This window comes from Pan paniscus, chromosome 10, assembly GCF_029289425.2.
Source record: "Pan paniscus chromosome 10, NHGRI_mPanPan1-v2.0_pri, whole genome shotgun sequence".
Lineage (NCBI taxonomy): Eukaryota > Metazoa > Chordata > Mammalia > Primates > Hominidae > Pan > Pan paniscus.
This window is the reverse complement of record NC_073259.2, coordinates 88,362,830-88,376,422: the sequence shown is the minus strand read 5'-3', so window position 1 is coordinate 88,376,422 and position 13,593 is coordinate 88,362,830. Positions and strand designations below refer to the sequence as shown.

General features: G+C 38.5%; 1 protein-coding gene across 1 annotated transcript in view; it reads right to left on the bottom strand.

Moving 5' to 3' along the window:
• The window catches only part of OTOGL (otogelin like), a 231,764-nt gene that overhangs the window by 47,228 nt on the left and 170,943 nt on the right, over nucleotides 1-13,593 (bottom strand). Inside the window, exons 36-39 of the mRNA XM_055095938.2 lie at nucleotides 10,511-10,628; nucleotides 5,626-5,705; nucleotides 5,251-5,319; nucleotides 1,319-1,392 (exon numbers count right to left, since the gene is read on the bottom strand). Coding sequence (XP_054951913.1) covers nucleotides 1,319-1,392; nucleotides 5,251-5,319; nucleotides 5,626-5,705; nucleotides 10,511-10,628 — 341 coding nt within the window. The remainder of the gene's footprint in view (nucleotides 1-1,318; nucleotides 1,393-5,250; nucleotides 5,320-5,625; nucleotides 5,706-10,510; nucleotides 10,629-13,593) is intronic.

The window sequence follows — 13,593 nt, the reverse complement described above, 5'->3', positions numbered from 1 at the left end:
GAGGAATCTCAAGCTTCACATGGCAAAACTGAACTCATGATTATACCCATCCCAGACATTCACTCCCCAAGATTTCTCCATCCTGGTTGACACCAGCCCTTTAGTTGCTGAAGGCAAAAGTTTTAGAATCTTTGTTGCTTCCCTTTTACTCACACTTCACATGTAATCTTTCTGCCTTCAAAATATATCCAGGATCCAGGTACTTTTCACCATCTTCACTGCTATCACCTGAACCAGGCCATCATCATCTCTGGCCTAAATTCCTACAATAGCCTCCTAAACAGTTCTATTCTCTCCTTACACCTTACCCACAATATACCAGCCAAAATGATCTTGAAGCTACTCAGATGGTGTAATTCCTTGACTCAAAAATATACAGCACCTTCCCAAGTCATTTAGAACAGAAGCCACAGTCTTTATAATACAAGGTCTAACATAATCTACTTTATTGTCTACTATTTTATTCCTTTATTACTTACAGGTCTCCTTGTCATTCTTTTAATACATTAGGTACATTCTTGCCTCAAGGCCTTTGCACTTGCTGGTCCCTCTGCCTGGAACTTTGTTGACCCAGTCCTCTACATTGGTTCACTCTCTTAACATTTGCAGATCATTTGCTTAGAGGTTGCCTTATCAGTGAAGATTTTCAAACCATCTTATTAAAAACAGTATTATTTTTCTCCTGACCAGCACCTCTGACATTTTATATAACTTCATTTATTTTGCTTATTGGCTATCTCAGAAACCCCAATAGAACGTAAACTCTGGAAAGGCAGAAATATTTGCCTACTTTTATATTTTTTCCATAGGATCTGAATAGTGCCTGGCCAGAAATGGTGCTAAATAAATATTGGTTGAATAAATAGTTTATCAGAGCAAATGGTATATTTGATATAAGAAGATCTCTGCCCAACTCTTAGGAGAGAAAACTACTAGTTCTAGGAGACAATGACTTTTATCTTTTTTGCTTCCAGTGTATGTTTAACATCTTACACAGTGACTGACATCAAGTAGATGCTTAATAATATTTTATGAATGCCTGATTCACAGATAAATCCATACTAGATAACTCTTTATTAAGGAATCACACTTAAGATCTTATTTCAATTTTGTTTTTCTTAGTGTGACTAGAAGCTAATTAATAAGAAATATCAGTTACAATTGTTCCAATGAAATGCATATTTCTTAATATCTTTTAGCAAGGATAGACTAGAGAACATATCAAAAAAAGTTTAGTAGCATTTCGATATTGACACAGAAATTTGAGTGGATGATATATGGAAATGACAAAGAGCTGGAAGATACTGCTCAGTCATACCTCACATTCCAAGCCTGTAGTTGGTGTTAGCATATCAAACACAGTGATGTCTGATGGAGTAATCATTTCCCAAACTGTCAGAAATGAAAAAGTAATCCTCATTAGTGGAATGCATTTATCTTGCATGGAATTGATATGTGACAGAAACTGTGCTAAGAAATTTTATATAGATTAGTTCACATATTCCTTCCTAGAATCCTGTGATGTTGGTAATAATAGTATCGACATTTTACAGAAGATGAGGAAACTAAGCTGTAGAGAAGTAAGGCTGTTAAGTGGCAGAGGCAGAATTTGAACTTGGAAATGAATTCTGATTCCAGAAATTTGGCTTTTAATCACCATTCTATAAACACCTTCACTTTCTTAATAGTGTCAACACAATTGTGCGAACAGGTAAAAAAATATTAATAGTATCACTAACCATTCCTCAGAAGTTAAAAATCTTCTTACATTTTGAAAATAAGTAATAAGGCTGACCCCTTGATTTTGGTGAACCTTGAGAATGTGTTCCTTGTGAGCAGAATAAATGTTGATGTGGACCATGTGGAAGCCCTATTTGATGGGTGTGGTTTAGGAGTGACCCATAGAAAAGGGAGATGTGATTGGTAAACACAACTGTGAGGCACCTTCTAAAGGTGTCAATATTGGAGGTATCTCTAAAATATTCAGTCTGAAAGATTACAGAAGAGCCACACTCAGCCATAATCGCAGTGCCCATAGTTGACAGTGTTTAAAAATAACCTCATTAGTTTCCTATTGCTGCTGTAATTAATTACCACAAATTTAGTGGCTTAAAACAACACCAGTGTATTAGCTGTTTTGGAGCTCGATGTAGCCATTTCACAATGTACACATATTTCAAAACAACATGAATACAATAAATATATACAATTTTTCTTTGTCAATTTTCAAAATTAATTAATTAATTTTTAAACAAAAGAAGCCCTAAAATCAAGCTATTAGTAGGACTGCATTCCTTCTGGAGGCTCTAAGGGAGACTCTGTTTCCTGGTCTCTTCCAGCTTCTATGAACTATCTGGACTTGGCTCATGGTCCCTTCCTTTAACCTCGGAACCACAGCACGAAATCTCCAAATCAATCTCTCTCTCTTCCCCTTCTTCCTTCCCTTCCTTTTCCCTTCTTTCCTCTGATTCTATTGTCACATCACCTTCCCTGACTCCAGCTCTCTTGCCTCTCTCTTATAAGGACATTTGTGATTACACTGGTGCCACATGAATATTCCAGGATAATTTCCCCATCTCATGATCCAGGCATAAGCCAGTCATCATCTTAATTTAGCCACATGAATGGCCATATAAGGTCATATATTCATAAATTCTGGGGACTTAAGACAGTGACATCTTTGGAGGACCATTATTCAGCATACCACAACGACATTTTAAAAACTTTTAATATTTCTGGCCGGGCACGGTGGCTGTCACCTGTAATCCCAGCACTTTGGGAGGCCGAGGAGAGAAGATCATTTGAGGCCAGGAGTTCGAGACCAGCCTGGCCAACATGGCGAAACCCCGCCTCTACTAAAAATACAAAAATTAGCTGGGCATGTGGTGCATGCCTGTAGTTCCAGCTACTTGGGAGGATGAGGCAGGAGAGTTGCTTGAACTTGGGAGTTGGAGGTTGCAGTGAGCCAAGATCATGCCACTGCACTCCAGCCTGAGTGACAGAGCAAGACTCCACCTCAAAAAAAAAAAAAAAAAAATTCTAATGACTGGGAAGTTCAGTGGTCTTAACAGTTCACTGTTATCTAAAATCATCAAAGGCTTATAAACACTATCTGGGTGTGGATTTACAATGGCCAAGCTGTCTTGATAACTACAGCTTTGTGATATGTCTTGAAACTGAGAAGTATGAGTACTCCAAATTAGTTATTTTTCAAGACTGTTTTGGCTATTCTAGGTTCCTTGTACTTCCATATGAATTTAGGGTTAACTTATCAATTTCTGCAAAGCAGTAGCTGGGATTTTGATAGGGATTGTATTGTGTCTATAAATACAATTTGGGAGTATTGCTATCTTAACAACTCTACCAATCCATGAATATGGAATTTCTTCAGCTTCTTAATTCTATCAACAATGTTTCATAGCTTTTATGGTACAAATTTTACACTTCTTTTGCTACATATATTCTAAGCATTTTATTCTTTTTTGATACTACTATAAATGCAATTGTTTTCTTTATTTCATTTTCAGATTGTTCATGGCTAGTATACAGAAATGCAATCGATTTTTGTGTATTGCTCTTGCATTCTGCAACCTTGCTGAACTCATATGATATTGCTAATAGGTTTCAGTAGATCCCTTAGAATAACCTAAGATCATGCCATCTGCAAATAGAAATAGAAATAGCTTTTTTTTTATCTTTGAGAGTAATGAAATATAGTTTGTATTCTCTGCATAGAGATTATGGTTGTTTAAATCATTTTACACATTTGAGATATATGTTGAATATTAATTTGGGGGATATAAGAGAACTCAAAGTAGAGAGCAATACTTAGAATAATTAACAGTCTATGCCCCAGATGTTAAAACATGCAATCTTATTTCATAGACTTATTCCCCTTATAAATTGAATGATGTAGGCGAAGTACCTCCACCTTCTCCCAAAGCATGCTTTAAACTATACTAAATTCACTGATGCCTAAAATTTCACAACAGTATAGTAATTCCTCATCTCTAGAAGGGTAAACCTCTCTTGTAGGGCTCTTATTAAGATTAAATGTATGACAAATGCTTAATCCAATACCTGGCATATAATTAGTACTCAAATGGTAGCTAACCAGAGAAGCAGTCTTACTAGTGATGGTTTTAGTGAAGCTATTAATGCCTTTTTAAAAATCCTGTTTCTTACCATGAGTCCTTTGTGACCTGCCCCCGATAATCTCTTCCACGCCATCTTTCGGCACAATTCCCCTCAAACTGCACATTCAAGATACACTGACCTGCTTAAGATTCCTTCATGTGACATATTCTCTCTCACTTCCAGACTTTGCACATGCTGTCCTTCTAATAGGAACATATTTCCCTCTTCTCTTAGCCTACCCAACTTCTGTCTTCGATTAACCTCTGACACCACACCTCCAAAATAAATATGATGGTCCTCCTGTGGGCTGCTTGTATTTACCCCTGTTGTAAGATTGCAACAGCCTCTGGTCTATCAGCAGTTTTAGGGTAGGGGCTGTGACTTGTTTATCATATCTCCTCACTGAGGGCAAGGACAGTACCAGGTAGAGTTGGTGCTCAATTAAAACTTGTCAAATAAATGGAAAGAATAAATATCTGAACTTGAGCTACATTATACTACCTTGAGGAATAATGCCTTAAGTTTGTTGAGCCTCACTGTGAGTGGATTTATTAAATCCTTCCCTGAGGCAAGCTTCACAGTGCGGGAGGAAAGCAAGGCTAGGAGCCCAGAATGCCTCCTCCAGAGCCAGAGACAGAATGCAAACATGGAAATGGAAGCAGTAAAGAAAACCCTGATTTATGTCTGTTTCATTAGAGCCAATTTAATCACTGTGAAAATCTAAGTGGGATTTAATCAAACCTAAAAGTAGAATTTAGATTTTTAGATGTGAGGGAAGTCCAAGGAATCTACACGAACTGAAATGAAGAATGAGGTGGACCAAATGCAGAAGCCACTCAGAAAATGAGGCACGTAGCCCAGTGCAGTGTGGCTCATGCCTGTAATCCCAGCACTTGGGGGTCTCAGGCTGAAGAATCCTTTGAGGCCAGAAGTTCTAGAAAACATGGCATGTTGAGCCAATGGACAAGCTTAATGAAGCAAAAGTGACTGCTGGGTTTCCTAGCCCATAGGTAGTATTAATGATAGCAGCTATAGTAACACCTAAATTACATAAATTAAGCCAACACTTAAATTACATAGTGCTACTTTTGTTGTCTAAAATTATAACAATACCTGTAAACATGGGCACAGTTGGCTTAGCTGGTGGCATTAATGTTGGTTCTGCGGGAATCACAGGTATACCTACAAAGAAACAAAGGTGCTCTTTTTAAAATTGTATTTGCATAAAATTAGACCCACATATTTCACAGAGGACTCTTTAGCTTCAAGGAAAATGTTTTGGGAAAAAGAATGCAGGAGAGATGTTAGTGGAAGTTCTACATGATTTAAAAAGTAATTAGGGAAAAAAAGCTATGTAAGAGACATTGAAGAATAATCTTATGAGAGTTGATTGTCTGTTTAAAACTTCTGTTTACAACCACTTGCCTCGGAAAAAACATATGCAAGCGTATCATTTTTCAGAGTAAATTAAGCAACGTTCACACTTACAGTCTCCTGGATAAACACACTTGAGAGTGACCTCATCAAGGATCATATTTTTAGGGCAGTAGGGCAAGCATCCTTCAACCCTTTACATGGAAAAAAGAGTAAATCAAAGTGAAGAAAAGTTTGAAATACAAAAAAAAAAAGGACTACATTTAACATATGCAACTAAGATATATTCTTCCTAAGATGCTTCTATATACCCTTGTCAAGCACTAAGAACTGCTCCATCTGCTACTTCGTTTTATAAAATCACAAGCTAGAGGATGATAAGAGAATAGGATTAAAATTAAGGCAGAACTTGGACACAGAATATTAGAACCATACACTTATATTTGGGGCACACTAAGTCCATGTTCCGTAAGTCAGTGGAAATGTGGAAGAATAATTTATTAAGGTGTTGTTGTTGTTGTTGTTTGTGACAGGGTCTCACTCTGTCACCCAGGCTGCAGTGTAGTGATGCAACCTTGGTTCACTGCAGCCTCATCCTCCTGGACCCAGGTGGTCTTCCCACCTCAGCCTCCTGAGTAGCTTGGACTACAGGCATGTGTCATCATGCCTGGCTAATTTTTTCTATTTTTTTGTAGAGATGAGGTTTCTTCATGTTGCCCAGGCTGATCTTGAATTCCTGGGCTCAAGCAATCAGCCCACCTCAGCCTCCCAAGCGCTGGGATTACAGGCATTAGCCCTGGCACCTGGCCAATTTATTGAGATATTAATCTGCATTGATTGTACTGTTGCTTTCCACTCTTTTTTTTTTTTTTTTTTTTTTTTTTGAGACAGAGTCTCGCTCTGTCACCCAGGCTGGAGTGCAGTGGCGCGATCTCGGCTCACTGCAATCTCCACCTCCCGGATTCATGCCATTCTCCTGCCTCAGCCTCCCAAGTAGCTGGGACTACAGGCAGCCGCCACCACACCCGGCTAATATTTTGTATTTTTAGTAGAGATGGGGTTTCACCATGTTAGCCAGGATGGTCTCGATCTCCTGACCTCATGATCCACCCATCTCAGCTTCCCAAAGTGCTGGGATTACAGGCGTGAACCACCGTGCCCGGCCCGCTTTCCACTCTTATACTCCCCTCACATCCAAGCAGATTGGCATGCTCTTTGACATTATTATTGCCTTGAGGGTGTTTGTAGAACAAATACAGAATCTTCAGTGGCTCTCCCTGCCTGTTATTAATCCTAAACTCACTGAAAAGATATTAGTGATCTCTAGGTGGAAGGGATGAACATGGATGCAGTTCTTTTGAGAACAGGGAGAGGAAGGAGCAGAAGCTATCGTTTTCAAGAAAATTAGGACTTGTGCCCAAATCTGGGGCAGTACTCTGGAAGGACATGGTTGTATAAGAGCCTGAAAAGATTCTATTTCAAGCCCTAGGATGTCTGGACTTGGTAAGAATCCCTGGTCCTTGTTTGGAGCACAGAAGCCAAGGGAAAGCCTCAAATTTCAAGAGGCCATGTTGTGGGCCAAAGACAGGAGGGAACATGAGAATGCCCTTCTTCTAAAGGAATGGAGACAAAATAATGACTGAGAGTACATTTTTCTATATCCAATTAAGGCTCAGAGTTCAATTTATTCTAAATCAAAGGAAAAAAATATAATCCTTCAGGTGCAACCAACTCTAATTATTATATTACTACATACTACAGAGAATTCATGCAGATATTGTTATAAAAAGGCTTGCTCATCTGCCTCTAGAATATACTAGCAGTTTTAAATAATATATTTACAAATTTTAAAAACATTTCCATTGCCTCATCTGTAAAGAATTTGAATTAAAGTGTTGAAGGCCTCGTTTCATTCCAGATGGAAACAAACTAACTCGGCACTAAAGGTAAATGCTGCTCAGAAGACCCTTGTTCTTGGAGGCAAATCCAGGCAACACTTTTTAAAGACAAGAAAAGTTAACTTCTGTCTTAATGAGGTTTAATGAAACACATTTAGCCATCTCTTGGATACCTCCTTCACAATTGATTTTTTAAAACATAAACAACTTAGCTTATATAACTAATTATTTATTTCATAAAATGAAGTTGAGTAATAAAACTTTAACTAGCATATGACATTCTTATTCTCTTCTAAACTTTGTGAACTGGAAGAAAAAAGAAAAAGGAAAGTTACTGGATCACTGACAGACAAGGGCTAGTTATTATTTAATTGGGTCAAAATCAATTTTTATGCAAACAATTATTCTGCAGTTGTTTTATGCAAGTCAAAACCACAGCCATCCTTGTACAATACTTTTTAAAAAACTATTAACCTGTTCCTTAAAATGTCTTTATCATCAACATAGCAGGTTTGCTTTCTTTTATCATACAATTGGTATTCTACTCAACTTCTAACTGATAAGTTTAATGCCTCAGATGCAGAATGGTTCTCATAATAGGTATATTAGATAATAGGAATAACAGTATTTACATATGTGCTCTATGGTATGTCACTTGGCAACTTTTCTCATAAAAGCTCTAATTTTCATGAAACATTTTTATCTAAACACTTGCTATGTGCCGGAAACTGCAATCACCTAGAACAAGAGTGCTGGTTATGTCGCGGACTTGGAGGAGGGGGCACAGGGGCATAGTGAAACCCCAGCTCAGTATTTGAGTCCTTCCTCAAGTACTGCAGGTATAAGGAGCAATAATTAGCCACCTTGGCACAACAAAAGCAAAAAGGAGAAAGAAAAGGAGGTAGAGATGAGAATCAGTTTGGCAGGGGCGAAGTTTCATCGTGAGTCTCTTCTCTGCATCCCAAACATACAGAAAGAGAAACTTATGGACAGCTACAGCCCAATACACTGGAAGCGTTAAGGATCTGTGTTCCACCACCCCAGAGACTGGTCATCCCATGTCATCCCACAAGAAGTCATAAACTAGCCAAATGCCATTTCAAAATATGGCTCAATGTCCTCCCCGGTGCCCTGCCAGCTGTGCCTGCTGCTGTCTTCCTTCCTTCCCCACATGCCCTTCGCATTGCTTAGCCTCACTCCAGGGCCACTGTTACATGCTGTCATCCTGATGGCTACCAGAAGAGGCAGGAAATAGATTTGTGAGTGGGAGAAGCTCAAATGAATGAAGACTTCTTTTCAGAAGAAAATGAGTGATTGTTTTTATTTTTAAGACACTAAACAGTAATATCATTTTCTTCCCTCTGATCTCACAGCACTTGACAAACAACAGGGTGTAGCAGTCCAAACCCTGGCACTAATGCTTACAAACTGTGTGACCAGGGCAAACTGTGTAGCTTCTCTGTACCTCTGTTGGTTTTCTCCTCTGGGAATAGGAATACTGAGATTACCCATTTTACAGCACTTGGCACAGTTCATGTTTATTGTAAATACTTAAATGTGTTAGCTGTTGTTTTTACCCCTCAAGGCCTCCCCAGGCCATTTCCCAATGTATTAAGATTGTTTTCTTTTGTTTCTGTTTCCTTCCAAAGACTGTGCACTCCTCAAGAGAGGGGCTGGATCTTACAGAGGGGCTGGATCTTACCTATTGGCAACATTTGCCATAGATCTCACAGATCTTACAGAGGGGCTGGATCTTACAGAGGGGCTGGATCTTACCTATTGGCAACATTTGCCATAGAATAGAACCTCATAATTGTTCAATCAATTGTAAAATGATTCTCATAAAAATATTCTCTCCTACTATTGATCCATATCTCCTTTATGGAAAATTCTTATATTATTTTTAAAAAGCTGTTTATACTCTCTGTCTCTGTTTTGTCTCTTCCTATTTTCTGACTTGCTAAATCCAATGAACAATTTTCCATATCAAACTCCAGATCCTGAAAACCAAATTCCTGACCTTTCCTCCGAACTGTTTCTTCTAACATCTTCCTTAACTCATTAAATGCAGTTCTATTAGATCAAATCATTTGAAATTACTGCTATTTGACCAATTTGGCTACCAAAAATGGCAAAACTTCATAGTATTTCACCTAATAACTGCTGAGGCCAAAACTTGATTCTTTAACTCTTCCTTCTCTCATAAATGATATTAAATCTGTTTGTTCCTCATAACCTCTCGGGCCACCAACCTGGTCAAATCCCCTTCATTTCTTGTCTGTATCACTGATCAAGTCTGCCCTGTCCTCCTCTCCTCCAACAGCCCATTCTCAATACAACAGGCAAAGTACACTTTTTAAAACATAAATCAGATCATGCCACTCAGCTGCCTAAAATGCAGCCAGGTCTCCTATCTTACAGTAAAAGACAAAGTCCTTACAACAGGCTACAAAGCCTTATATGACTTGCCCACTAATATGATTCTCTGGTCTCATCTCCCACTTCTCTCCATTTTGCTCACTTTGTTCTAACTTATGACCTCCTTGCTGATCCTCGAACACACCAAACACATTCCCACTCCAAGACCTTTGCACTGTTCTCAAATTAAAGATTCTTCCTCAGATATCCACCTGGCCAGTGCCTTCACTACATTTAGATCTCTGACCAGATGTCACCTTGTCAGGGTGCTCTTCACTGACCACCAATATTAATTGGCAAACACACACACATGCCTTATGCTCTCTGTCTCCCTTACCTTCCTTTATTTTTCTCTGTAACACATATCGGCCATAACAATATGTTGCATTATATATTTACATTTTTGTTTGGTTATTTTCTGCTCAATCCAACAATATGTAAGCTTCATGAGGGCAAGTACTTGTCTATTTTGTTCAGTACTGTCTCCCCAGCAGCAAGAAGATTGCCTGCCACATAGTAGGCTCTCAATAACTACTTCTTGATTTAAGCGAAATTAATGTCACGAAAGAATATATAGCATATACAACTTGAGAATGGCTGTTTTTAAAATCTTGAAAAAAATCAACTGAAAACAGAATTTGCTAAGGCTGGACTTTGATCACTTATTGGTAAACGTTACTTACGGTGGAAGAAATTTACATGCTAGTGCTTCAGGGTCACTACACGTTTTAAAACAGGGTGTAGCACAAGGTTCATATCTCCATTCACACATCTTCCTGTAAGGCACTGCTGCCTGGATTTCTGGGAAAAAATAAAGTTTAGATTGTGTGCATATTTAATACATAGCTTGAAAACTAACAATTTCCTTTTCTTTCTCGAGACAGTCTTGCTCTGTCACTCAGGCTCGAGCGCAGTGGCACTATCTCGATTCACCACAACCTCTGCCTCCTGGGTTCAAGTGACTGTCGTGCCTCAGCCTCCCAAGTAGCTGATACTACAAGCACATGCCACCACACCCAGTTAATTTTTATATTTTTAATAGAGATGGGGTTTTGCCTTGTTGACCAGAATGGTCTCGAATTCCTAACCTCAGGTGATCCACCCGCTTTAGTCTCCCAAAGTGCTGGGATTACAGGTGTGAGCCATTGCACCTGGCCAAAAACTAACAGTTTCTTATATGAACCCTCCTAGGGTTTGACCCTTCTTTGACTACAATGCTACAGGAAAGACAGAACTGAAGAAAAAACACTGTAATTGCTTGGTGACCAAAGCATTTCATGCTCAGATTAAATATCTACATGTACACCTATCTTCCAAAGATTTAAAAAAGCAAGTGGTTGGAGGAGGCTGAGGAAAATTCAAAATATTTTATATATGTGTGTGTGTGTGTGTGTGTGTGTATGTAGTGGGTTTTCATCTGTCTTCACATCATAATACCAAACACTTGTTTAGAATTTTACTTTCTGCAAAGTAATTGTCCATCCATTATTCTATTTTATCCTGCAACAACCCTATTAAGTAGATATTATTTCTAATTTATAAATGAGGAAATTGAGACTCACAGCAGCCAAGAAACTTGCCAAGTTCAAACAATTAGAAAAATGGCAAGACCAAATACATTTCATGAACTCAAATCTAGGAAGAATATTCTGTTGCTGTTCTCACAAAACTTAGCACGTTGCCTTGTACCAGATAAGTATTGTTTGAATACAACAAAATATATGGGCGGATTTGAAAAATACATGCATACAGTTCTAAAACCTCCCTTGATTGAAGTTTTTCTCCTGCAAGGTCTGCTAATACTGTCACCTTCCCACAGCATAGAGAAGTCCTTTTGTAGCAGTTCAAAGCTATCTCTGAACAAGAGAACCTCTTAAGAAAGAAAATTCAGGAAGCAGGTATGTTTCTTGGACTCTGGACACAGAATTCAATTCCAAATTACAGCAAGGAAAATAAGTCTTTTTGGAAAGCATCTATACATCTAAAGACTTAAGTAATTGCTGAACTTGAGTTACTGGTCTCATGCATCCTGAAAGAGGACTGGTTCCAAGACTACAATAGGCTCCTGGAGTTTCCTAGGTTTCAGAAGCCCACAAAGATCAGCTTCTGATATTCTGATGATGCCATGTGCTGCAGTTCTCTAAGCCTCAAATGGGGCTACTAGGTCTGGTTCTAAGAGCACAGATTTCTAGAGCAGAGGGGAAATAGAGGCCTGTAAAGGTCAACGGTAGGTAAACTGAAGTAAGCAAATCACATCCACTGTATGGAATGCTATATAGATATGTCAGTGGTTACTTTTCTCAAGAGCACAGTGTAGGAGGACAGCTCTCCCCTTGGTTCTCCTTGCTTTCTCTCTCCCACTTGCAGATCTCAAAACAACTGCAAAATGTTCTGAGGGTTATCCTGAGGTAAGGAGGAATCTTCTGAAACAATCCAGGCTCTGTTGCCATTCCCAACAGGATGTCCTGCAAAGTGTGTGCTCGGTGATTCCAGTTGCACCTGAAGTATCAAATCCAGAGCAGAGTGCTTTCAGGGTCCCTCAGCTGCAGTGCAACCTGGAGCATGTGCAGACAAGATTCAGTTCACCCTGGGCTTTTCTGAGCCTAGAGGACTGGCTCACCATGAATCCGAGGCTTCTGTTGATTCTTGCTGCCTGTCTGTTAAGTAATAAAATTCCTTTGCCTGACTTGTTTTGTGAGTATGTCACCACACTAAAGAATGTATGTCACCACACCTAAGAATGCAAATGGTAGAGATATTAGAGCTTCTTTTTCTTTGTTCTGAGCTCGTTGCCAGAGTAAGAACCCTTGCAGAATTCTGGCATCTGGGTTTGCACAAAACCTCCTGCCAGACTTAGGAATCTTTGCATAGAAGAACTGTATTCAATAGGTAAAATTTTTTTTTATTTTTTATTTTTTTATTTTTTATTATACTTTCAGTTTTAGGGTACATGTGCACAACGTGCATATTTGTTACATATGTATACATGTGCGATGTTGGTGTGCTGCACCCATTAACTTGTCATTTAACATTAGGTATTTTGAAGCTCAATTTGTACTGTTTAAAATCCATTATTAGAAGGGCTTGCAGAAATATATTCTCAACAGAAAAGGCAAATTAGTTGCTGTCTTGAACTGCTTTAGGAGGGTTCACAAGGATGAAACGATTTCTTGGGGAGACTCAAGATAGATATCAAGCTTCTGGATTTTGAAAAGAAAGCATGACTTTTAAACACTGCATAAAGGAGTGAAGCTTGCTGCAGAAAATTCAATAGCTATAGACCTCAAAGGCTCTCTAGAAGTAAGATTAGGTTTCTGCTGAACTAGAGAAATCTTCTAGAGGTCAATGGAAACAGACACCTTGTATTCAAATGACAGAAGTAAACATATTGTCCTTATCACTAAGAATCAGATAAATTAGAGTTGCCTTCTAGGAAAGAAAAAGGAGATATAAACATTAGACAACTAAGCCACATGAGTGAGCCCTGATTCCAATGTCCAGACAGCACTGGTAGTAATAATTGGGGTAATAATAATAAAAAATCAGGTTATTTAGGATTGTTCTAAGTAATTTACATCAGCTTATTCAATACTCACCATAACCCGATAAAGTACGTATTATTATTTCTCCAATACGTATATTGGAGATATAGAGGGGTATAGAGGTTAAGACACTTACTTAAGGTCATAAAAGTCTATCTGCTTATATGCAGTAAGAATGGTTTTTAAATTAAAGACATAAATATTCTGCCTAATGTAAATTACCT